Source organism: Panthera onca, chromosome A1 (genome assembly GCF_046562875.1).
Source record: "Panthera onca isolate mPanOnc1 chromosome A1, mPanOnc1 haplotype 2, whole genome shotgun sequence".
NCBI classification, from domain to species: Eukaryota; Metazoa; Chordata; class Mammalia; order Carnivora; family Felidae; genus Panthera; species Panthera onca.
In genome coordinates this window covers 43,392,149-43,418,055 of record NC_138339.1, presented here as the reverse complement: position 1 = coordinate 43,418,055, position 25,907 = coordinate 43,392,149, and the positions used below count along the sequence as shown (strand labels likewise).

Genomic DNA, 25,907 nt, shown 5'->3' with positions numbered 1-25,907 from the left:
CGCGGTCCACCATTGCCCCCTTAGCCTGGCCCTCGTCTCCCCCCAAAATGGTCATTTTAAAACAAGACCAAACAAATTTAAAAGGATGGATTGTTATCAAAAGTATGATTTTCAGCCCAGCTTTTTCTAAGAATTGAAATCATGTTGTTTTATTCAAGAAACACTTACTGAGCACCTGCTGGGTACCCAGAGATGAGTATAACTATTTCTCTTGATTGTTTCCTTCCAGATCAGTTTTGACAACGCCTGGAATACCCCATGTAAAACAGCCTCCCTGTCTTGGGAGCATTCAGTTGCTCTGAACCAGTTCAGTCTTGTCTGAATGACTCCTTCTGGGACTGAGAAAAATTGACCGGGTAATATGCCTTCCTGCATTGTAGTATATTCTCTTGTATGAGTGTTTCCAACCTATCACCATTTTTATATGTAGATGACTGCACTGTTGAAAATCTGTAATAATAGTTTAAACAGAAAACATCTTAAAATTAACATTTTGGCCCATGAATATTGATTGGCAAGAGAGTTTGCTGAGTTGGGGGAAAATATAGAAGACCTGTTGGGAGATTATTGGAATTCAGCTGCTGGTTCTTTCTGGGGAATAAGGGAATGCATTTCTCAGTTTTCCATTTGGTCATGGCCATTCTTGTTGCTGGAGCAGTCCATCTACAGTTTACTTTATACATATCCATTTATGTTTATTGCCTTAAGAGAATATTCTACAAATAGAATTACTGATTCATAGGGAAACAATAAGCTGTTAGTAAGTCAGTGTGAAATATACCTTCACATCTTTACAATTAAACCACCCTGACCAAGTTCTGTATCTTCATAGTGTGGTCACGAGAGGACCTCCTTCACCTAGTGCTTCCTGACCCTCTCAAGGACCAAATAGCCTTATCCCCACTGGTTGTGTCATCATACAGCTGATTCTAGTGGTTGTTTCTAGATTGGTGAATGTGGAAGCAGCAGACGGTCTGGTCTGTGAAAATGCCCATCTGAGCACCAGTCTTGCTTTTTCAGACATCTGCACTTGTAGAAGAGAGCAGAGAATGATGAAGTCCCAGGTGAGTTGCTTTTGTATTTAATTTTCAGAATTTCCTTCATTTTCTGTCCGACCAAATGGAATAGTGCAAATAGCTAAAATTTGGATTAGGGAGAAGGTAGCCAAAATGAAAGTTAAGACCTAGAAAGAGTTTCTCGGGAACATGTAGATAAACCTGGCCTGAAAACATTTTTAAAAACGAACGTACCAGTTTTTCTGATCTTTCTTGAAGACATCACCACTTAATTGATTTACAGTCCTCTAAAGAGAAAACAGATCAGTTTTCCATGGGAAGAAATTCTTTCTTACCATGTAAGACTAAAACAAATTTCCATTCTGGGTCTTTGTCTAGATGATGGAGTACACAGTATTCTTAGCAACACTCCTGTGGTAAATGCAACAGTAGATTTCTGGTAGCTGTATCACAAAATGATCTCTTTTAGAGGGAAGTTACAGTGTCATAGCCAGACTCCATGAACTTTATCCTTCAGAGCTAGGCTCACCAAACTATTGCCCGTAGGCCAAATTCAGTTCTCTATTTTTATGGACAGTTTTATTGTTCATGTATTGTCTGTAGCTGTTTTCCTGCTACAATGGCAGCATTGGGTAAGTACAACAGAGACCGTATGACCTGCAATGCTGAAAATATATGCTTTACTGAAAAAGTTTGTTAGATTTCTGGTTTAGAGGACCTGATTGATTATAGAGGCTTCCTATTGTCCAGTTTTACCTACTGCTAAAATCTAGATAACACAGGATGGGTGCATTTTGAATGGTCTTCCAAAATCTATTTTTCTCCCAAAGGGCAGTTCTTACATTATAATTCTCTGGCAAAGCTTTGTAGAGCATGGGTCCCTGATACTCCATACCCTTTGCTGTGGTTTCAGATTGTGTAGGATCACTTTCCAACTCGAGGCCAGTTCCTTCTCTGCACTTCCATTTTTAATAGTGTGTAGTGATTTTTCTCTCTGCCAACATTGGCTATGTACATGGTATATAAATTTCAAACTATATCAATGATAAAAATTTAAACCTTTTAACTCTCCTCCTTCTAAGACTCTCAGTGTTAACCATTTGTTTGTAATCTTCCAAACCTTTTCAATATAACTATGATTAACTGTGTACATGTGAAAGTACAAATGTATAAGAGTGTCTCTTACTTTCTTGTGTTTTTCTTTTGGAGAAATAATGTTACACAGTAAAGATTCCGTGCTGCAAAACTTGCTTTTTAATTGTCCCAGGTAAAGATTTTTGTATACATTTTGAATATCTTCCTATGCCAGTACCTAGAATTCTTTTTTTTTTTTAATGATTATTTATTTTTGAAAGAGCACAGCGGGGGAGGGGCAGAGAGAGGGAGACAGAGGATCCAAAGCGGGCTCTGCACTGACAGCATCGAGTCTGATCTGGGGCTTGAACTTATGAACCATGAGATCTTGACCTGAGCCAAAGTTGGACACTCAACCGATTGAGCCACCCAGGTGCCCCTAGAATTCTTTATTATCTTAGTGGATGCATGATATTTCTTTCCAGCCTGGTCAAACAGTGACTGTTTCCTTATCTGTAAAATGGGGATTAGAAACCTCATAGGGTTGTTGTAAGAATTAAGTAAATAAAAACCATGCCTGGAATTGTACCTGGGATGGTTTGTTCTAAATTAAGTGTTAATTGTTGGTATTGTTATTATATTGTCATCATTATTATTATCAAATATAGTAATCAACTTTTGCATTAGGAGTGCTCATGTGTATTTTACAGTAAAGCTTAACAGGTGGGTTCTATTGCAAAAAGGTAAGGTTGTTTTGTTTTTTTTCTTGAATGTCAGTAGCTTTAGAGTTGTGCTGTTCAGTGCAGAGCGACCAGCCACATGTGATTACTGAGCACTTGAAATTGGTTAGCCTGAATTGAGGTGTGCCTTAAGTGTAAAATACATACCGAGTTTAGAAGACACAATTCCAAAAAGCACACTAATAATTTTTAAAGGTCAGTTATACTTTGAAATTATATTTTGGATATATTGAGATACCTATATATATTTGAAAATAATTTTTTGAATGTGGCAACTGGAAGGTTTAAAATTACATATCTAGTTAGTCTTATATTTGTTGGAGTAGCTTTAGAGAATGAAAATGGATTTTTATTAGCTTAATAAATCCGACTACTGGGGCTTATTAACTGATTGTATGCCTGTTCCTTTAGGAAGAGGGATTTATATTTTTCCCATACTGTCCAGAAGTGAAGTCATTATTTGTATACATATCTATTCTTCTTTCTTCTTCTAACACCTTCTCTCTTCCATTCTCCCAGTCACCCAAGCCATAAACATTTGTTTGTAGATGATAAGAGTACAATTTCCCACTGATTATACATTATATTTTTCTCAAAATTAACAAAATTTATGCATACTTAGTATAATGAAGCATTTGAGTATAATTCATAAAGCAAAATCAGAATGTTAAAATTGCATCTCTTAAACTTCCTGTCAGAATGGATTTTCTCTACATTCCACATTTATTTTCTTTCTCATGTCACTGTTCTTTAGATCAAAAGAATGTAACTGATTAATCCACAGAACTATTCTTAGTTAAATGTTAACTTTATTTTATTTTCTGTAATCTTCATTCATTCCTTTTTTTAGTGAACATTTCTTGAGTACCTAATTGTGTCACATGCATTGACTGGCTGTGGAGTATCTCAAGAAGATTTCGGTATGGTTTTTTTTCTGGGAGGAATGCAGAGAAAAATTAGGTAAACAGACATGGAAAGCAGCATTGACAAATAAAAATTTTATAATAGATATGGGAGCAAGGAACTGTTAAAACAGAGAGGGGGGAGCAACCAGCTGTATAAGGAGTTAGAAAATAGGCTTAAAAGATTATTGAGCTTTAGATCATGAGAGAAGTAGGATAAGGATGGGAAACAACATTTACAAAAGTAGAGAGGGCAGAGTGGTTTTAGGAAGGCTGAGAATTTGAGGAAAACGAAAATCTAGGGTGTTTCGTTGGAAGTTTGACTAAGGGTGTTATTAAAACAATAAAATACAGAAGACCTTGTTTACAATATCAAGGAGGCAGTGTGGAGCCATTGAATCAGAATACCTGCTTTTTAAAGCTGAGAGTTAATCATATCTTCAGTTCCTGACCTCTGGCAAGTGATTACTGAACTACTGTAATTCTAGGTTTTCTCATATGTAAAATGAGAAAGTGAATAAGGTTGTTTTAAGGACAAATTAAATGTTTGGCAGCTTGATGGTGTGAATATGGGACTTGGCGTGGGACTGAGATGATTGAGACTGATTGTGTACGAAAGGATAGAACCAGTGGATACTTTTAAGCAGGGGGTGTTGACAGTGGAAACTGTGTTTAATCTGTTTTTGTTCTGAAAGCAATATTTGATAATAATGAAATATTTAGGAGGAAAAGCTGAAAAACATCACTCAGATTCTAGTAGATGACAACTGTGAACATGATGGTGACCTAATTAAAATAGTCCCTTTCCCCTCCAGAAATACCTTACGGCTCTACATTTACCCAATTTTTTTGTGTGTTAATGTCACATCAATAATCTTATTTTTTTATGAGTGTTTCCTGTACATTTCTCATTATGTCTGTTTTCAGTATTGCTACTGTAATTGGTATACTTCATTATATTACTAGTTATTACATATATATATCTATCTATATCTATATATATATCGGAGAACCATTAATTGAGGTGAAGCTATGATTATTTTCCTATAAATTGAGGGTATTACATTATGATCTTCAAGAACACTGACATTCTGTGATTCTTTATGTGTGTTTTTTCTCTTTTTAATCTCTTATTTTAAAAGGCTTTTTCTGCTAGGGGCGCCTGGGTGGCTCAGTCGGTTAAGTGCCCAACTCCTTGTTTTGGCTCAGGTCATGATCTCACAGTTGTGGGTTCCAGCCTCACATCAGGCTTTGTGCTGACAGCATGGAACCTGCTTAGGATTCTCTCTCTTCCCCTCTCTCTGCACCTCCCCTGCTCGCTCCCTCTCTCTGTGTCTCTCTCACTCTCTCAAAATAAATAAAAAAGGAACATTAAAAAAACTCAAAAAACAAAAGCTTTCTCTGCTCTGTAATTATTAACAAAAATCTTCCCATGTTTTGTTACTTTTATGCTCTTGGCTATATTTTTAGAATTTAATTTTTTGCTTCATCTAGAATGTATATTTTGCATTTCTCAAGACATAAAATATGGTGTATTAGTTTTCCAGGGCTACCTTAACAACAGACCACAGACTGGGTAGATTAAACAACAGAAATTTATTGTCTCAAAGGTCTGGAGGCTAGAAGCCAAAACTCAAAAGTGTCAGCAGGGTTGATTCCTTCTGAAGGCTGTAAGAGAACAATCTTCCAGGCCCCTCTCCTTGACTTATAGGTGACCATCTTCTCCCCATGTCTCTTCATATCATCTTTCTTCTATGTGTGTCTGTCTCTGTGTTCAAATTTCTCCCTTTCATACGGATATTAGTCATATTGGATTAGGGTCCATCCTAATGACCTCATAGAACTAATTACATCTGCAGTGACCCTGTTTTCAAATAAGGTCACATTCTGAGAAACTAGCAGTTAGCATATAACATATGAATTTTAAGAGCATACAATTAATTCCACCTTTAACATATGGATTCAACATTCTTCCTTTCCTGTTGACTCTCCTGTTGTTTCAGTATTATTCTTTGAATAATCTGTTTTCCTCTCAGTTATTTGAATGCTGCCCTTATCATTTATTAAATTACCATTTGTATTAGGTAGGCATTTTGATTTACCTCTTCTGTTTTCCTAATCTGTCTCTTCTTGTAAAGACAAGATTTTGTGCTGTTTCTCCCAAATACTATGATACAAAACTAGGTGTAGTTGTAGTTTTATATACTATAGTAGGAATGATGAGAATGGTCACTTCAGACTGAACAGGAATATACTGTTACAGGGGTTGGTATCATTCAAGGATGTGGCTGTGGATTTCACCCAAGAGGAGTGGCAGCAACTGGACCCTGCTCAGAGGACCCTGTATAGAGATGTGATGCTGGAGAACTTCAGCCATGTGATCTCACTGGGTAAGGATGGCTTCCCTGCATCACTCAGACTTGTCCAACCAAGGGCCTTTCCTTATCAGGTGCTGTGCTTAGGTGGTTCCTGAGATATATAATGACTTACGATCTTCAGACCTTCCCAAACAGAGGTCATGGTGTTTGCTGAGGGTCAACTGGACTGATTCATTGTAGCCCTTCTGAAACAACACCTTCTCTTTTTTCCTTCAGTGCCCCCAATCCCAATTCCTCTGTGATTTCCACTTAATAGGATATCCAGTTTCCAAACCAGATGTCATCTCTAAGTTGGAACAAGGAGAAGATCCATGGATCATCAAGAGAGACGTATCAAATTGGATCTATACAGATGAAAATCAGGCAGATGGGAGACAAGGGAAGTGAAATCTCAGATTGTTTTGTTTTCTTAATTGATTGATGCCTGAGGCTCGATAAGAAATCCTTATCGAGATTTCTTATTGTTTGTTCCTGTGCTGAGAATTTAGTAGGCATTTGACAAATAATTAAATAATTCTTAACCTTTATAAGGAGGAGGCTGTTTCTTATTGATCTTCTTCCTTTCTGCATATATGTGTATCTTTAACACCTTTTATGAAAAGGCAATAGAAAGGCAAATTCCTCCGAAGAACATAGGTTGTACTTTACATGGTAAGACCTCCAGGCACATGGTGTACAAAATTATGTGTCAAATATACCATTTTAAAAGTTTTACCATTTTAAAAGTTCAGAGAAAATGCACGTCTAAATATGCAGCAGAATTTGAGAAGGTGTTTTTTGGAGCGTGCAGCTGTAGCTGCTTTGAAACATACTAAGTGTTGGTGATGCTGAAGGAGGAAGGTGAAGGCAGATTGTGGTGGGGAGAGGGTGTGTGAATAAAACTTTGAAGGTAGAGAATGAAGGCTTTTCTGGGAGAACTTTGCTAGTTTCTGTTGGTATATATTGAAGGTGTTATGGGAAGTAGTGGAATATAAGCTTGGATTCTTGGTGTGAATCTGATACTGAATCCATAGCAGGATCTTGGACTTTTCTGTTGTTTGTGTTAGTTTTTAATTAGGAAAGTAGACTGAAGAGAGTTAAAATATTTTGAGTACAGAAGGACCTTGTTTCTTTGGATAATGGTCACAGGATAATAGTTACGTATATATGTAGCAAATGGTTTATAAGATAAATGAATTCAGAAAGTGAAAAGGATTTCCATTCAGAAAGCAGGAGAAATGGGAAAATTCTAGAAGAATAATCCACGATTAGAGTGATAATAACCCAGATACATTTCTATTTCCTTCAGGTCTAATTTTTCTCGTTAATATCCTTTTCCATCCATTCATCTGATCATACTTTATGCTGACCTGTGTTAGGAGATGGCCTGTCTCTGTCCCTGTGTTCTGAGTTCATCAACTACATTGGGTTAATCATTTGTTCTGTTCTTCTGCATTATATTTATTGTTCTTTTTTGTTTGTTTGTTTATTGTTCTTTATAATTGTTTTATTTTATCTTTCTTTCTTTTAGACAGGAAAAGTAACCTTGACAACCCCAAATCATGTATTTTGGGGTCTGTTTCCTTCCGTAATAATATCCTGAAAGGAGTCACAAAGGATGGTTCATTGTACTCCATTTTAAAAGTCTGTCAAGATGATGGCCAGCTACAGAGATGTCAGGAAAACCAAGACAAGCTTTTCAGGCAAGTAACAGTCATCAGCAACAAAACAGTGACTGTGGAGTCAGGCCATAAATATAATGCCTTTGGAAAAATATTTCAAGAGTGCATAGAGCCAGATACTTTAAGACAAAGATCCCATAGCTATGATGTATTTAAAAAGAACTTGAAATATAATGCTGATCTACGTAGTTGTAATAAGAGTAATTCAAGAAAAAACCCTGATGAGAGTTTGGGATGTGGAAAATCATCTAGCTATGGTGCATCTAATTCTAATCTTGAGAAAATTCACAATGGAGTAATGCCCTGTAATAACAATCAGTGTGGGAACATTTTTAGTAGTAAACAATCCCTTATGCAATATCAGAATGTTGAAACTAAGGAGAAAACCTGTGTGTGTGTTACATGTGGAAAAGCCTTTGCCAAGAAGTCACAGCTTATTGTACATCAACGAATTCATACTGGAAAGAAACCATATGATTGTGGTGCATGTGGGAAAGCCTTCAGTGAGAAGTTTCATCTCATCGTACATCAGAGAACTCATACTGGGGAAAAACCTTATGAATGTTCTGAATGTGGAAAAGCCTTCTCTCAGAAATCCTCCCTCATTATACATCAGAGAGTTCACACTGGGGAAAAGCCATATGAGTGTAGTGAGTGTGGGAAAGCCTTCTCCCAGAAATCACCCCTCATTATACATCAAAGAATTCACACTGGAGAGAAACCTTATGAATGTAGAGAGTGTGGGAAGGCCTTCTCCCAGAAGTCACAGCTGATCATACATCATAGAGCTCATACTGGAGAGAAACCATATGAATGTACTGAATGTGGGAAAGCCTTCTGTGAGAAGTCCCACCTCATTATACATAAAAGAATTCACACTGGGGAGAAACCCTACAAATGTGCTCAATGTGAGGAAGCCTTCAGCAGGAAGACGGAACTCATTACACATCAGTTAATTCATACTGGGGAGAAACCTTATGAATGTACTGAATGTGGGAAGACCTTCTCCCGGAAGTCACAGCTGATCATACATCAGAGAACACATACTGGAGAAAAGCCCTATAAATGCAGTGAATGTGGAAAAGCCTTCTGTCAGAAATCACATCTCATTGGACATCAGAGAATTCACACAGGAGAAAAACCTTATATATGCAGTGAATGTGGGAAAGCCTTCTCTCAGAAGTCTCACCTCCCAGGGCATCAGCGAATTCATACAGGAGAAAAACCTTACATATGTGCTGAATGTGGAAAGGCGTTTTCCCAGAAGTCAGACCTTGTTTTACATCAGAGAATTCATACTGGGGAAAGACCCTATCAATGTGCTATCTGTGGGAAAGCCTTCATCCAGAAGTCACAACTCACTGTACATCAGAGAATTCATACAGTAGTAAAATCATAATGAACTGAACGCAGAAAAGCCTTCAGTATTAGCTCAAGCCTTAATAAATACTAGGAACCTGATTGATTTGATATTTATGAGACATCTTTATAGATGTCTGTAGTGTGGTGATACCCAACTCAGCAAAGATGATGGAAAATAATCATAAATGAAGAACATTTTCAACATGGTGTGTAAAACTTTTAAAGTTATGTATATAGAATGTTGTCAAGTTACATATTCTATATTATACCACATTAATAATAACCAGACATTGTGAAATAGCTAATATTAGCTTGGCATCATTTTGGCCATACAGTAATTCCCTGTAAAGGACATGAAGAAAGCTTGAGATAGATAGATAAATAAATAAATAAATAAATAAATAAATAAATTCCTAGAAACTACATTATAAGGAGGGGCTTAGCATGACCCCTAAAGATACATGTAAAATTCTTGTACAAAGATGGAAAGATAGGTGGATCAGATGATGTTTATACGTTTTCCCGTCTCAATCATATAAGTTGACCTGTCTCTCTGGAAGGATCCTGGATCTTGAAATTGGTGCTACTTGACCAGATCACCCATTTATTCTCCCTCACTGGGAGTTTGGTGTTGTGGAAATGCTTTGGTACTGAACCAGATGGTCTTGTGTTCTAATACTGGCTCAGCTACTCGCAGATTGTGTAACTTCAAGCAAGCCTGCTTCACCCATCTGAATATTTCCTATCAGTAAAAAAAAAAGTATAGTGAAGAGTACATTTTCATTTATTATTCTTTTTGTCTTTCATTTCCATGCAGCTGGATGCTAAGACTAATATGTAAAAGCTACATCTAAACTTGTATTTCAGACACTCTGCTTTTGATAACCTATTCCCAGGACTGTTCATTTTAATGTTTTTGACCCTAGTGGCCTTGATTCTTGGTATGTTCAAGTGACATTTTATTATGCATTTGTTGTTTTTTACATACATTTATAAACTGGTGGTTACACATAAAGATCACGTCTAATGTCTCTTCAGTTATTTTCTGATTCCTGCCCTGCAGCCCCAACTGTTTTCTCTGGGAACAAAGAACACTTGTAGAGAAAAACTCTTCACAGGCTTAAGAACTTAATATTTCTAAAATATCTCCTCTCTTTGCTTTGGTTGTCTATTCCTGCATGAGCAGCTTTAGATGAGGACCCTTGCCAGAGGTTTCTGCAGAAGAGCATTCCTGGCACGAAGGAGAATGTCTGTATACTTATGTTCACATAGTTCTTTATATAGTTTCCACTTGATTCTTTCACATTTCCTGCCCACCAGATCCTCTTCCTCAATGGCTGAACTGTCTGTTGTGAAAAGATGGTAACCCCCTGGGTGAGAACCTCTTCAGGGGATGCCTAACATGGATGTGGGAAATTCCTAGTCCGTGCACGCAAATTCTTGGTCTCATTATGAGCAGTGAGCTGAGAACACTGTCATCAGATGTAATTGACAATTCATACCAGGGAAAGAATGCTTAGGAGTACATGTTTTGGGTTGAGCTGCTCTGATGTTTTCTCGTGGAAGACATCCCAACTGATCCTTACAAAGGCGTGAGAAGGACAAATAAATAGATAAATAAAATTTTAAAAAGGATAAGAAAAAAAAGGAACATATCAGGAATACATAGAAATTTAATGAAGAGTGTGTTCTATATAGTGACAGATACAGAACTTATGTAGAATAACAAAGATTCATAATTCCTACTTTACAAGCCTCCCATTTGATTTTCTGCTGTCACAAACCTCCAAGCAGCCTGTTGATCTGATAATGGGCTTCTATAAACATCCAAATTTAGACTTAGCACCTACTGACTTAATACTTCACCATACTTTTTTTATTTTTTTGAGCATTTTATTAGAGGAGCTGATCAGTGCAATGAAGCAAGAATAGGAAAATGGGCATAGGATTAAAAAGGAAAAAGTAATAAGGACATAGATGATGCAGTGGTGTATAAGGAGAACAAAAATAACTGATTAAGTATTAGAAATAAAGGAGTTTAGTTGCTTTATATAGTTTTAATATTAAAAAGTAAACTCATTCTACATATCAGCAGAATGAAAATTTTAAAATGCCATTTACATTAGCATAAAAAATATGAACCCCCCCTAAAGTAAGTCTAATCATGTAGTATAGAACTTCTATATAGAAAATTATAAAACATTACTGAATAAATTAAATAAGACTTAATTAAATAAACTGAGAGACTTACCACGTTTTTTGGTTGAAAGACTCAATATTAAAGATGCCCATTTTCCCCCAAAGTGATTTGCATATTGTTGGGGAGATGAGAAAAATTGAAATCCAAAGAAATAAGCCCATTCGTAAATATAGAGTTAGCTTATTTTATTATTGAGCAACAACAAAATACCAGATAGCATGCAGGTAACTAGCAACTGGCTACAAATTTCTGTGTGGATTTAGCTCTATTATGTGGAATTAAAGCTACAGTTGTTATGAATCATCCTACTGTTAGTAAGTGGCAAGGACTCCATTTTTATCAGTAGTTAATTGAGCTTGCTCTGATGCCCTGTTTTGCTTAATTCTGTATCAGGCTTATTCTGACAGTCCATTCTTGATAAGTTTTGACAGTACCTCTTACCATGTTTGCCCATGGCACCGAATCTAGGACATATGATTATATCCCTCAACGTCCCTGAATAAAGATCAATTTCCCATGGTATTCAATGCATTTTATATCAAAACCCCAATAAGCTTTCTTTTTTTGAAATTTTTACAATTTAATTATAAAATTACATATGGAAATGCTAAAAGGTAAGACTAGCCAAGATACTTTTGAAGAGCAAATTTGGAGAACTTACCAGACTAAGATTTTCCATAAAGTGATAATTAAGACAACGTATTGCACATGGGCGGCCAAATAGACCAATGGTAAGAAAATCCAGAAACATAATTACCTATAGGTATTTGAATTACGACAAATATGGCAATGTAGAACAGTAGGAGAAATGTTGTACTTCAATAAATGCTTCTGGCTCAGTTATCCATATGGGTAAAACAGAAAATGAAAACATAATTACTGCATACTATTCACAAAATCAGTTCCACCTAAACCTGTAATGGAGGGAAATGTATTGCAGTAAGTACAGATCAGACAAGAAGAAAGCCCGAAAATATCTAAGCATCCAACTCAATAGGTTAGAATAAAAAAGTATGGTGAACTACAAGAAAGTAAAAAAGGAAGTGATAAAAATAAGATTAAAAATGGAAAAAAAAAGAAGTAGGAACAACAAAATGTTGACTAAAAAGATCATTAATACCATGGCAATACAAAGAAAAAGGAGGTATAAATATCCATAGCAAGCAATGAAAGGAAACAGCATCACTTCAGAATCTACAGATAATTAAAGGATCTTAAAAAGATTTGAATACAACTAAATAAAAAATGCCGATTCATACATATATTCCAGAAAAGAGAAGAGCAAGGATTTCTAACATATTTTATGAGGCTAGCACTAACCATGACGCTAAAGCCAGACAGAGACATTCTAAGAAAAATACATTTGGTGGCCAATGTTTTTCCTGAACATAGACCATAGCCATCCTTAACAGGATGTTTGCAAATCAGATTTAGCAATAGTTTAAAAGGAAAGTACATCACGGCCAAGTAGTGTTTAACTTAAAAATGCAAGGTTGGTCCAATATATGAAATCAATTGGTGTCATTCATCATGTCAGCAGCCTAAAAAAAAAAAATAACCATGTGATCATTCAATGATGCAGAAGATTATTTGACAAAAATTCCACATCTTTTTAGAGCAAAAACTCAGTGAACTAGAAACAAAGGGTAGCTACTTCATAGTGTTAAAGAGCATCTATAAAAAAAAAAAAATCTAGTCATCATATTTAATTGTGAAAGACTAAATGCTTGCCCCCAAGCATTTTTTTCATTTGGCAAATGGTCAAAGATGTTTGCTTTGCTCTCCCTAGTGAACATTGTGCTGGTGATCTTAGTGCAGTAAGGAAAGCAAGAAAGGGAAGGTGGTTGTGGTGGTGCAGCATACCTTTAGGGAAGGAAGAAATAAAATTGTCTCTATTGCAGACAACCTGGTCTTCCACGTAGAATATTTCAAAAACTACAACAACAACCACAAAACTAATAGACTTAATAAGTGGCTCTTGTGTGGAATTTTAAGAAACAAATGAGCAAAGGGGGAAAAAGGCAAACTAAGAAACAGACTCATAACTATAGAGAACAAACTGGTGGTTACCAAAGGGGAGGTGAATGGGGGGATAGGTTACATAGGTGATGGGGAGGGGCACCTGGGTGGCTCAGTTGGTTAAGCCTCCGACTTGACTTCGGCTCAGGTCATGATCTTACTGTTTGTGAGTTCAAGCCCCACATTTGTCTCTGTGCTGACAGCTCAGAGCCTGGAGCCTGCTTCAGATTCTGTATCTCCCTCTCTCTCTGCCCCTCCCCTGCTTGTGCTTTCTTGCTCTGTCTCTCAAAAATAAATAAACATTAAATAGGTGATGGGGATTAAGGAGTGCACTTGAACTGAGCACCAGGTGTTGTATGGAAGTGTCAAATCACTATATTGTACACCTGAAACTAATATTGAACTATATGTTAACTAACTGGAATTTAAATAAAAAGTTTAAAAAAAAAAGTGACTCTTGAAAAAAATAAATGGAGAGATAGTGTGCTTACAGATGGAAAGAGTCAGTGTTAAGGTATCAGTTCCCCTTAAATTGATGTGTATGTTGAATCACCCACAAAAATATTCCAGCAGCATTTTTGTAAAAATTGACAAGCTGATCCAAAAATTTATATGGAGGTGCACGTGGATGGCTCAGTTGCTTAAGTGTCCTACTCTTGGTTTCAGCTCAGGTCATGATCTCGTGGCTTTGTTGGTTCAAGCCCCACATTGGGCTCTGTGCTGGCAGTGTGGAGCTTGCTTGGGATTCTCTCTCTGCCCCTTCCCCACTTGTGTTCTCTCTGTCTCTCTCAAAATAAATAAATAAACTTAAACATTTTTATATGGAAATGCAAAAGACCTAGCATAAACAAAATACCTTTTGGTCGGTGGCCAGGGGCAGGGGGCGGTAAGAAGAGTCATATTACCTGATTTCAAGGTTTGTAAAGTTAGAATAATCAAGTCTGTGGTATTGGTGTAAGAACAGACAGGCCAATGGAACAGGATAGAGTCTAGAAACCAAACCATACATATATGGACAACAGATTTTTAACAAGGTCATCAAAGTAACTCAATGGACAAAAGGTAGTCTTTTCAACAAATAATGTTGGAACAATTAGAAATCCATTTGCAAAAACAACCAAAAAGAATTTTGATCCATAGTTACACACCATTTACAAAGATCAACTTGAAATAGGTCATGGATATACATGTAAAAGTAGAAACTATAAAGTTCTAGAAGCAAACAGAAGATAACTGACTTTCATTATTCAACGGTTTTTCAAGCAAGAAATAAAAAAACCCCACGGCATGAAATTAAGAATTGATAACTTAGAGTTCATTATAATGATAACTTATGTTATTTGAAATGCACTGTTAAGAAATTGCCATAGTTACAATACTTCAGATTCATCCTGCATATTGCCTCTGCCAGGCCTGGTGTCAGTCATTCCTCCAAACAGCACTGGTTTCTTTTAGTGGGCAATGGTATTTGAAAACCCCAGTCTGTCTGCCACAGGTACTCATATCCAATGGGGTGTCATTGAGTCTTGACCACCTTCAGTGGACATAGCAACAAATCAGAACATACTGTTTTAAATTATGAGTTCATACTGTTACATTCATATTTTTCATAAAACCCTGATATTTTACTAGTATTTCTTTCATCTTACACTGAAAATAATGATTCCTAAACACATTAGCAGAATTATGTAATTACTTTCTCTTATAGTATGCTTAAACAAATATCAAATATTCAACACTAATATTACTATAACAATAAATGAACAAAACTTCAGATGAACAAAATATTCTTATGTTGATAACCTTATTCATAATATTTTTCCAGTTCAATGGCTGTAAAAATTCAACCAAGTTAAAAATAATTACATTAACAAGCTAAAATTGCAAACTGATAAGTATCTAAGGAAGCATGGTCATGTATTAGATGGTCTATGAAAGCTCAAATTCTCCCTTCTTACTACCCATAAAATTCTCTTTTTAAGTCATCTTTGCAGATGAATCATTGACATACTTCCCCACGTTGATTCTTAATTTCATATTCTAGATGTCTTTTTTGTTTTCTCATTACCAGCTCTATATTGTGCTTACCCACCAGGCATAGCCATGTCAACATCATTTCTATTCATATCATTACAACTAGGAATTTCATCTTCCTTTTGTGCCAATGAAAGACTTGATGTTTGAGTCCTTATCTGTAGTAGCTCTAGAAGAACCCATTCAGTCATCTTAATGAGGACCTCCTGTGGTACATCATATTGTGATATGAACTGAGGATTATATATTCTAATGGTTTATGCTTTAAGTGGATTAGAGGTTTTGAAAAATTCCTGCCAGAGGGAAATAATGTGTTTCTGAGTTGGTGAGACTGAAAGATCACAGAATTCTCTAGGAATGCATTCAATTACTGCCTAGCACTTACTCGTGCAAATCTGGATTTGTGAGAGATCTCAAGTAATCCTTGAGATGGTTATCTGGAAACTTCTCCAGTCTCCTGAACGACTATACTTCTTTCACACCACCAGGAGCTTCATAACTCTGATGGTAATAGACTGCACACCCATCATGACTTACCTCCTTACCATACAATGCATGCCATGTGACCACAACCTCTTGGAATCTTTTCACCAGATTAAACAAGATAGCATCTTCACACAAAGGCTGTAGCAATATTTTAAAGCAGGAAAGCTGTTTTGAGAGCACACAGTTTTGTATCATCAAAACAAAACAGAAAACTGTTTTTAACACCTTTCCTTTATACCTACCAGAAAAATCAAAATATCCGACAAACAAAAGAGCTACTTAGTTTTCATTTTTCAGAAGTCATAATTCAAACCCAGGTATTCTGATTTCAGAGTCCACACTTATAACCACTGTGTTGTGCTGCCTCTCCTGCTTTGCTCTCCCTTCTAAACTGTGCTTTGAGCTAGTTCATGCTTTGTGATGCCTGCACAAAGGCAGCATATGGTTGCTTTCTATTCAGCAACCTTCATTTTCACCAAAAAAGATCTGCACTTAAAAAAACTTTTTACATCTCTATTCAAAATTTTATCTTAATCCTAAAGCTTTGGTGTTCAAAAAGGACCAATCCTACATCCTGGCAGTGAGAATTGGTTGGAAACACATAAACATGGGGGCACCTGGGTGGCTTAGTCAGTTAAGCATCCGACTCTTGGTTTCCTCTCAGGTCATGATCTCATGGTTTGTGGGATTGAGTCCTGCATCTGGCTCTGTGCTGACAGTGTGAAGCCTGCTTAGGATTCTCTCTCTCCCTCTCTCTCTGCCTCTCCCCCACTCATGCTCCCTCAAAATAAAGAAACAAACACACATTTAAAAAATTGTTCTGGAAACACATAAACATGAAAATCAGGCTAGATTTTTAAATAAGCTAAGAAAACCGGTGCATAAAGAACATTGGAGAGACCACTGATGCTACATATTCAGTGAACCCCCCTAAGCTTTGTCCTTCTAAGATTGGACCATCCAGAAATATAGTACCTTGGGAGGTATGTCCTGATTAATGATACTCTCTTTTTGTTGCAGGTGGTGCCAAAAAATTACCAGCAGACACTGGCTCTGGATTTTGTTGAGATGATCCAGAGAAAGCCTGATCAGATGTCTCATATTGCTTTAGGATTCCTTATCTAAGGAAACCCTTGGTGAGCTCCTGGATATGGCTGTCTGAAGAAGGTCACACCATCCATAAGTATACCTATGAAAGGTAGGCCAAACCAGCCATTAGAGGGGCATTATGGTCACGTAATGGCAAAACATGATCATGACCATATTGTAAGAGTCTCATACTATATACATGAAGTGGTACATTCCTTGCAGGTAGATTGGGACAAGCTGGAAGTATATGGTAGAAATGCTAAATAAACTAAAATAACTAAACATTTATAGCTAATAATCCAAAAAAAGGATAAAAAAGAATAACAAATATACAATTAATCCAACAGAAGGCAGAAAAAGGGAAAAGATAGCAAAAGATAGAACAAATAGAAATCAAAATTGAGATGATACACTTGATCTAACAAATATATATTTTCACATTAAATATAAATGATCTAAACACCAATTAAAAGAGTAGGTTGTCATATTGGATAAAAAGGCACAGCCCAAATTTATGCTGCCTGTAAGCACACTTTAAATATAAAGACACAAATAGGTTAAAAGAATGAAAAAAGATATACCAGGCTAACTCAAATTAAAATTATAGAAGGAACTGTATTAATATTAGACAAAATATATCTCAGAACTAAGAATAATTACAAGGGATAAAGAAAAACATTTCATAATGATAAAGGGGTCAGTTTATTATGAGGATGTACCTAAAAGTTTACACACCCAATAGCTGAATTTCAAAATACATGAAGCAAAAACTGATAGAACTATATGGAAAACTAGACAAGTTCATAACTGTAGTTGGAAATTTCAGTCCCCTCTCTTAATAATTAATTGAACATGGAGATAAGCGATCAGCAAGGATAGAGATAGACTTGAACATCCTCACTACCAACCAACTTGACCTAATTAGTATTTGTAAGAACATTCCATCTAACAACAACAGAATACACATTGCTTTTAAGTGCATACAGAACATTTACTAAGGTAGATCATATTAAGGGGTCATAAAACAAGTCTCAACAAATTTAAAAGGTAAAGTGTATTTTCTGAGCACAACAGCATTAAGTTAGGAATCAGTAACAAAAGTATCTCCCAATATTTGGAAACTAAATACATCTTCCTAAATAATCCACTGGTAAAAGAAAATGTTAAAAGGAACTGAATGAAAATGAAAACATAACATATCTAAAGTTGTGGGATGCCTCTTAAAGCAGCACTTGAAGGGAAATGTAAAGCACTAAATACCTTTATTGGAAAAGATGAAAGGCTATGGCCTCTCACTTTCCACCTTAAGAAGCTGGTAAAAGGGAAGAATGAAACCCATGGTAAAGAGAAGAAAGGAAATAATGAAGTTCAGAGAACAAATCAAATGGGGAAAAAATAGAGCAAATACAGTTGACCCTTGAACGATGTGGGGGTTAGGGGTGCCAGTCCCCCATGCAATTTGAAAATCTGCATATAACTTTTGATTCCCCCAAAACTTTACTAGTATACCTACTGTTCTCTGAAAGATTTACTGATAACATATAAACAGTTGATTAACACATATTTTGTGTGTTGTATGTGTTATATACTGTATTCTTACAATAAAATAAGCTAGGGAAAAGATAATATTAAGAATATCCTAAAGAAGAGAAAATAACATCTTAGTGCTGTACTGCATTTATTGGAAAAAAATATGTGTATAAGGAGACTCATGCAATTCAAACCTGTATTGCTGGAGGATCAACTGTAAAAGAAAGCAAAAGTTGGCTTTTTGAGAAGATTGATGTGAGTCACAGTCTCATCAGGATAAAAGAGAGAAAACGATCGGAATCAGAAGTGACAGAAGTGACATAACTACAGATTCTGCAGACATCCAAATAATAAGAAAATATTATGAACATCTTAATGCCAGTAAACCTGATAGCTTGGATGAAAGGGACAATTCCCGTGAAGGACCAAAATACAAAAATCAATGTATATCTACATAGTAACAACAAACAGAAACCAAATTTAAAAACAGTGCTAGGGTCATCTGGGTGGCTCAGTTGGCTAAGCGTCCAACTCTTGATCTCAGCTCAGGTCTTGATCTCAGGGTCGTGAGTTCAACCTCTGCGTTGAGCTCGGTATTGGGCATGAAGCTTACTTAAAAAACAAAACAAAAAAAAAACCAGCACCAGTAATAGCATTAAAATATGCAATATAAATATACCTAATAAAATATATGCAAAACCTATACACTGAACACTATAGAACATTGCTGAAAGAAATAAAAAGAACCCAAATAAATGGAAAACTGTATCTGGTTGGTTGGGCAGAAGACTCAAGATCCCAAGTTTCCCCAAACTGGTCTATACATTTGACATAATCCCTATCTAAATCTCAGCAGGCAATTTTTGTTTGTTCGCTTTTGTAGAATTTGGCAAGCTGATTCTAAAATTCATATGGAAATATAAAAAACGTAAACAAGTCAAGACATTCTTGAAAAGGAAACATAAATTTGGAGAGCTTCCTACTCAATTTCAATACTTTCTGTTAAAGCTACAGTATCAAGACAGTGTGATACCAGCTTAAAGTAAGATATATATGACTCCATTTATATGATGTCCTGAAATAGGCTAAATTAATCTCTGGTATAAGAAATCAGATTTGTACACCCAAAACTAACATAACACTGTATGTTACCTATACTGGAATTAAAGTTTTAAAAAAGTCAGAGCAGTAGTTGTCTCAGTGAGTGGGTTAACTGGAAGAGACATAAAGGAATTGATGAAAATTTTCTGTATTTGGGTATGCATTTCTTAAAACTCAAGCAATTCACTTAAATTGTTTGCACTTCACTGTGTGTTACTTATATACAATGAAACAAGACCACAAAAAATCACATTGTCGATGAAAAAAACACAAAATTTGTAGCATTAGAAATGAAAAGTATTTCAGTGAGAGAACAGAATATGAAGGTGCAACCTACTTTATATATATTTTAATGTTTATTTATTTATTTATTTTAAGAGAGAAAGAGCACAAGAGGGGGAAGGGCAGCGAGAAAGAGAGAGAGAATCCCAAGCAGGCTCCATGCCATCAGCGCAGAGCCCAATGAGGGGTTCAAACTCACAAACTGTGAGATCATGACCTGAGCTGAGATCAAGAGCCAAATGCTTAACTGACTGCGCCAGCCAAGCACCCCATCTACTTTGTATTTTTTAACAGTAGTTGGTAGTGTTCTGAGGTTCAAGTCTTTTGGAAAAGGATCTTCATATTATCATGGTTATAAAGCAATGAGATGATTTGGAATAACCTGCTTTAATATCTGTATTTGTTGGCTATTTCCATATTTCCTCCTTTTTAGCATTTCCACTTAGGTATATAATCTTAGGCTCCTTTCCATTGGCTTGTATGAAGGGTTTCTGGGATCACATAGGATTACAAAACAAACCCAAAACAAAAGGGGCGGGGTCTATGGTTGTATCCTGTCTTCAGAATTTCAGACCTCCCGAGTTGTCTGGACTGGACAAGTGCTGTCTCCATGCTGAGACCGATAAGCTTGAAACCCACGACCAGTGGGCAGAAGTGTCTGTTCAGGGTGGAAGAAGAGGAAGATGAGGAGGAGGAGGACAAGAAACCCTTGTCCTCAACACAAGTGGTTTTATGCTGGAAGCCACAGGTGACTACTACCACCTAACATCGAGGAAGAGTGCTCTGTCTTCAGCCAGGCCTTTGAGGAAAGGGAATCTGACAATGGGTCTGACACCGATGAGAATCTAACTCCCAAGCTGAGCAGATTGAAAATGAATGTGGCTTCTCTCGGGACAATTCACAAATACTGCCACCGGAAGAGAAGTCAGGGCCGGGGCTCCAGCCGCAGTACTTTGGAGGCCAGAGACGATGCCGTTTGATAAAGGTACTCTGGCCTCATTGCTGTTCCTGGAAATGTCCCAAAAGCTTAGCACAATGCCTGTCAGGGGCGCCCGGGTGGCTCAGTTGGTTGAGCGTCCGACTTTGGCCCACGTCATGATCTCACAGTTTGTGAGTTCGAGCCCCGCGTCGGGCTCTGTGTTGACAGCTCAGAGCCTGGAGCCTGCTTCAGATTCTGTGTCTCCCTCTCTCTCTGCCTCATCCCCACTCATGCTCTGTCTCTCTCTGTCTTAAAAACAAATAAAACATTAAAAAAAATTAAAAAAAAAAAAAAAAGAACAATGCCTGTCACAGAGTAGGTATCCCATAAATATTTGCCAAATGAATTAAATAAAAATTTCTTGATTCTGTTCATGGGAAAATAGAGACTTAGGTAGCTGCAGCCTTTCAGTTTAGTAAGTGTTATTTAATATATATTTTGTAGGGGCAGAGAACATATGCCTTAGGCTTGTCTATAGCTAAAAAGCTGGTTGTTGGAGGAAAAGTTGGCCTGGAAGCTTAGAGAGGTAATGTAAGAGTTAGTGAGCATTAGTTGAGATCAAGAGAAATGAGGTAGATTCTATGATAAGCTAGCAGCAACTGGGTGATAACTAAATGACCCAATAAGTATGACAGGTTACTTCATACTTCATGTATGATGACTTCTTTGTGTTCATGGCACCCAAACCTCTTATTGACCAGAAAGGTCCGTGAATCAGACCTGCTGTCTCTAGCCTTAGCATGGTGGCTCTCGTGACGTTAGAAGCCATATTTATTTGGCATCTGATTTAAGTGACAGAGTCTGTAGAGAAAAGTCCAGATAAGTTCTTAAGTTGCTATTGCCGTAATTAAGAAACTGTGCTGAATGTTTTGAAAAACATCACAAACATCACAGCTCTCAAAATCCACTTAAATCATGTGATTTAAGATTAAAGACTGGCAGAAAAAATTTAACCATATAAATGACCTATTTGACAACTCCTGTACATTTGAATTAATTTTCTGAATATGTGTTGCTTCATATTATTTTTAAAATATTTATATGGGATAAAAATTTTAATGCATTTCTCTAAAGTGTTTACAAACCCACTGTAATTATGTGTAGCATATATAGATATGAATGATTTATTCTAATTGTATTATTTTCCTTATCCCAAATATTTTTCTTTCTAATGCTGAATACCCTTAGATTTATTTTTTATTTTTTTAATGTTTGTTTATTTTTGAGAGAGAGAGAGAGAGAGAGAGAGAGAGAGAGAGAGAGAGAGAGAGAAAGAGAGAGGGAGTGGAAGAGGAACAGAGAGAGAGGGGGACAGAGGATCCTAAGCAGGCTCCATGCTGACAGCAGAGAGCCAGATGTGGGGTTTAAGCTCATGAACCATGAGATTGTGACTTGAGCCAAAGTTGGATGTTCAACCCACTGAACCACCCAGGCACCCCAGAATTTTTTATTTTTGGATTCAAGTTAGTTAACTGAATCCCCTTAGATTTTTAAATTCAAAACCCGAACAGTATCACAGGATATTTGATGCCTAAGTTAGATCTCCATAGAAAATTAGGCCTACTATCATGGGCTCCATGATAAAATATCTAGTTCATAGACAAGAACCAAATTAGTCATAATATGGGGTAATTTTTGTTTTCTAGTTATTGTGAAGTTGAGAGTATCATTTAGAACATATAATTCTCAAGGTTTAGTGTTCATTATAATTACTAGCTTCATTCCAGTCCAGTTAAATGTTTAGAGCTGTGTAAACATGGATTCAAAACCAGAAAATGTTTCCTAAGTTCTAGCTACTGGAAAAGAAGCTTGACATATGGTAATGTGGAAACATTTTCTAGAAATATCAAGTTGATACTCTTTCCTATTATACTGGATTCAACAAGTATCAAGAGTTTTGACTCTCTCTTTCCCAGGCTCAGTTAGAACACCATGCAGACACTGAGAATAGTATGTACATATGCTATTCAGACTTGAGTGTTGAGTAAATGGAATTTCCTTAAATGAACAGAAGAGAAATAGAAGGCTCATAATTACTTGATGATTTTCGGCCCAATCTAACTGGAGTTATGGTATTGCCATTCATAGATTCTGGGATAACTATTGGTGAAACAAGTTTTGGAGGGAAAGTAATAGTTCCATATATAATGTTGATCTTTTCATCAATATGTAAGAGCTATAAGTTACAATTTTTATTTTTTATGTTTTTTTAACATTGCTAATTGTAAATTTTTGATAACTGATTGTATTTTTTTGTGGGTGCATTTTTAATCAGACTTTTAAATACATTTCTCACACAAAGATTTTTAAATAACTCTTGGGGCACTTGGGTGGCTCAGTTGGCTAAGTGTCTGAGGCTCAGGTCATGATCTCATGGTTCGTGAGATCGAGCACCATGTGGGGGCTCTGTGATTCTCTCTCTCTCTCCCTCTGTCTCTCCCCTGCTTACATGTTCTCTCTCTCTCAAAAAAAAAATTTTTTTTTAACTTTTAATTTTCTTTAGTACATTTTAATCTTAACTCTTAAATCGTTTATCTATTTGAAGTTATTCTACAGTAAACTACGCAATATGAGTGAAATGTTCCTCCCTAGGGCTATCCAGTAGTCTCAAGTCTCAAGTCTAATTATTGAACATTTCATCTTTCCTAGGCTGGTATGAAGCATCAACTTTATGATGTATGATATTTTTGTATGTGATTGAGCTTATTGTTTTGTTCTTTTGAGAAGATAGTATATAAAATCCAAGTTTGGAAATGTGAATATCAAGAGCCATTGGAACATCTGTGTGTCTCTGAATGCTTCCTCTAATTTACCCCCATTGTTTATAATTTTCTGCCTCACTCAAGTCCGATGTACTGCATATATTGAAACATGCTTCAATTTGATCAGATGCAAACTGATCAATATATCATTTGTATTTATAATTTACTCTAAGTATATTCATCCCATCTGTCATGCCTGCTGCCTTTAGCTTTCTTTGTTCCCTGCTTTGCATTGCATGCCCCACTGATCCTCAGTGTAGACAGAGATGACAGCTGGAAGATATATTAAAAGAAGTTCTAGATTATGAAGAACTATGAGCCCAGAGGATGGTTAAGAGAGGTGAGGGTCAGAAACATTCTCACTGGAGCCCAGTGTTCCTTTCATGCATGCTCAGAAATGTGTCATTGTCTTTCCCCAAGTACCTTAAGAGAAGCCACATTCCACAATGCACAGTATGGTGTCTGGGGAGCTCTGGATGTTCTGACATATTCTAATTCACTCTCAGTGAATTCACTCTCCCTGCCACTGTCATTACTGCAATTCATGCAGGTCCCTGCAAAGAAAGAAAGAAAGAAAGAAAGAAAGAAAGAAAGAAAGAAAGAAAGAAAGAAAGAATAAAGAGTTAAAAATAGCTCTGTAACTCTCTCCTCCACTCTGATGGAATTTACAAGTAGGAAGATAACCAAAGAAGTTCTCATCTAAGAATGTTTTTAGGAGCATTTTTGCATTGCTTATTATAAACTAACCTGGAATATATGGATTAGGGGTCATAACTCAGAGAACAGAAGTTAGTCTCATAGGTTCCCTGTGTAACTGATGGAATGTAAAAACTAAGAGGCTCTGAACTTAAACAGCTTCCTCAGGCAAACTGTACAACACACACAGTGAATATTCATCTCTTATTCTGAAAACAAAATATATCCCAGTGCAAAAATCTATTTTTTGGAGGCACAGATGATAGTTTGGACTCCTCCAGAGATAGATATCGCTATCTTTGTGCCTGCTTTTTTGCTTGTATCCTTCACTAATTATTAGTAAAATTTGCTATTAAGTACACAGCAGTGCTCACTTCGGCAGCATATGTACTAAAACTGGAATAATGCAGAGAAGATTAGCATGGCCCCTGGGCAAGGCTGACACGCTATTAAGTAAAGTGTATAATTTCTAGGGATCTACTTTGACAATTTGACTTCTGTGGGTAGTGTAAGGACTTTTGATCAGAGCTGTGCCATTCAACTGGCTTTTGGTGTGCTTCTGAAATTGCTATCAATTCTTATGCTCAGTTTCTCATTATTATCTTATTTTCTCCAAAATTTCAATTATCTCGGGTCTTTAAATTTTCTTGTTCTTGTCTTTTTCTACTACTTTAAAAAAATAAACATTTATTCATTTTTGAGAGAGAGAGAGAAAGAGCAGGGGGAGGGACAGAGAGAGAGGGGAACAGAGGATCCAAGGTGGGCTCTATGCTGATAGCAGCGAGCCCAATGTGGGGCTTGAACTCAGGAACTGTGAGACCATGACCTGAGCTGAAGTCAGACACTCAACCAACTGAACCATCCAGGTGCCCCTCTACTAATTTTGATTCCTTGGGGTAATCATTAATTTTGATAAAATTATTCATAAAATCATTGTTTTCTTCCTAAGTTATATAGGAGTTAGGAGTTAGGCAGTCCTTGTGTTTGGTGCATCATATTCAAAATACTCAAACTAAAATCAAAACATTTGATTTCTTAATTGAACTGCTTTTTCCCTTCTCATTTCACAGGAATGGAAAGTTCCTCACATGTTCTCACCAAGAACAGTGATGCCAATTCGGTCCATCTGGTGTGTAAAGCTGCAGAGTGGTACCCAGAGCCTGAGGCAAGCTGGAAACCTCCAAGGACATAATTTAAAGCCACCCTCTGAAAATGACGGAGCAAATGGGAAAGGCCTATTCTCTAGTGAAACTTCAGTCCTGGTAATTGAACTCAAAAATTGTGCTCTGTTCCATCCTCAACTCCAGGCTCAACCAGAAAAAGTGGACAACTATTTCTGTTTCAGGTTAGTTTGTCTATAATTATATCTCATTGCCTGGAGAAGTGCTTTAAAATTGAATGCATATTGTTGAGTTTCTAACAGAAAGGAAAATGATAACTGAGTTCCTATACTGTACTTTTTAGAACCAAATGAACACTTACCAAAATAACTACATCATTCTCTTCTCTGATCTTTATCATTTTATTCTTTCTGCTAGCTTTGAGTTTACATTGTTCTTTTTCTAGCCCTTTAAAGTGTAAATTTAGGTTGCTGAA

General features: G+C 36.5%; 1 protein-coding gene, 1 long non-coding RNA gene and 1 other non-coding gene across 4 annotated transcripts; all 3 read left to right on the top strand.

Annotated features, from left to right (window-relative positions):
• The first annotated feature begins 946 nt into the window (after positions 1 to 946).
• LOC132680860 (uncharacterized) lies at positions 947 to 10,148 on the top strand. Of its 2 annotated transcripts, none has more exons than XM_060634738.2 (4): positions 947 to 1,064; positions 5,996 to 6,122; positions 6,367 to 6,493; positions 7,625 to 10,148. In XM_060634738.2, exons 1-4 carry the CDS (start codon positions 1,050 to 1,052, stop codon positions 9,168 to 9,170), a joined length of 1,815 nt encoding a protein of 604 aa, XP_060490721.1. In that variant the 5' UTR covers positions 947 to 1,049; the 3' UTR covers positions 9,171 to 10,148. The 2 variants fall into 2 exon arrangements, with proteins under 2 accessions (XP_060490721.1, XP_078302102.1); XM_078445976.1 differs by having other exon boundaries at positions 1,015 to 1,064; positions 6,367 to 6,460; positions 7,619 to 10,148.
• Positions 10,149 to 16,892: 6,744 nt separating this feature from the next.
• On the top strand, positions 16,893 to 25,656 carry LOC132680122 (uncharacterized). Its single transcript, XR_009610528.2, has 2 exons — positions 16,893 to 17,070; positions 25,382 to 25,656. It is a non-coding gene; the product is annotated as an uncharacterized LOC132680122 (long non-coding RNA).
• Positions 24,678 to 24,784, top strand: LOC132682515 (U6 spliceosomal RNA). Its single transcript, XR_009611704.1, has one exon. It is a non-coding gene; the product is annotated as a U6 spliceosomal RNA (small nuclear RNA).
• Positions 25,657 to 25,907: the final 251 nt, after the last annotated feature.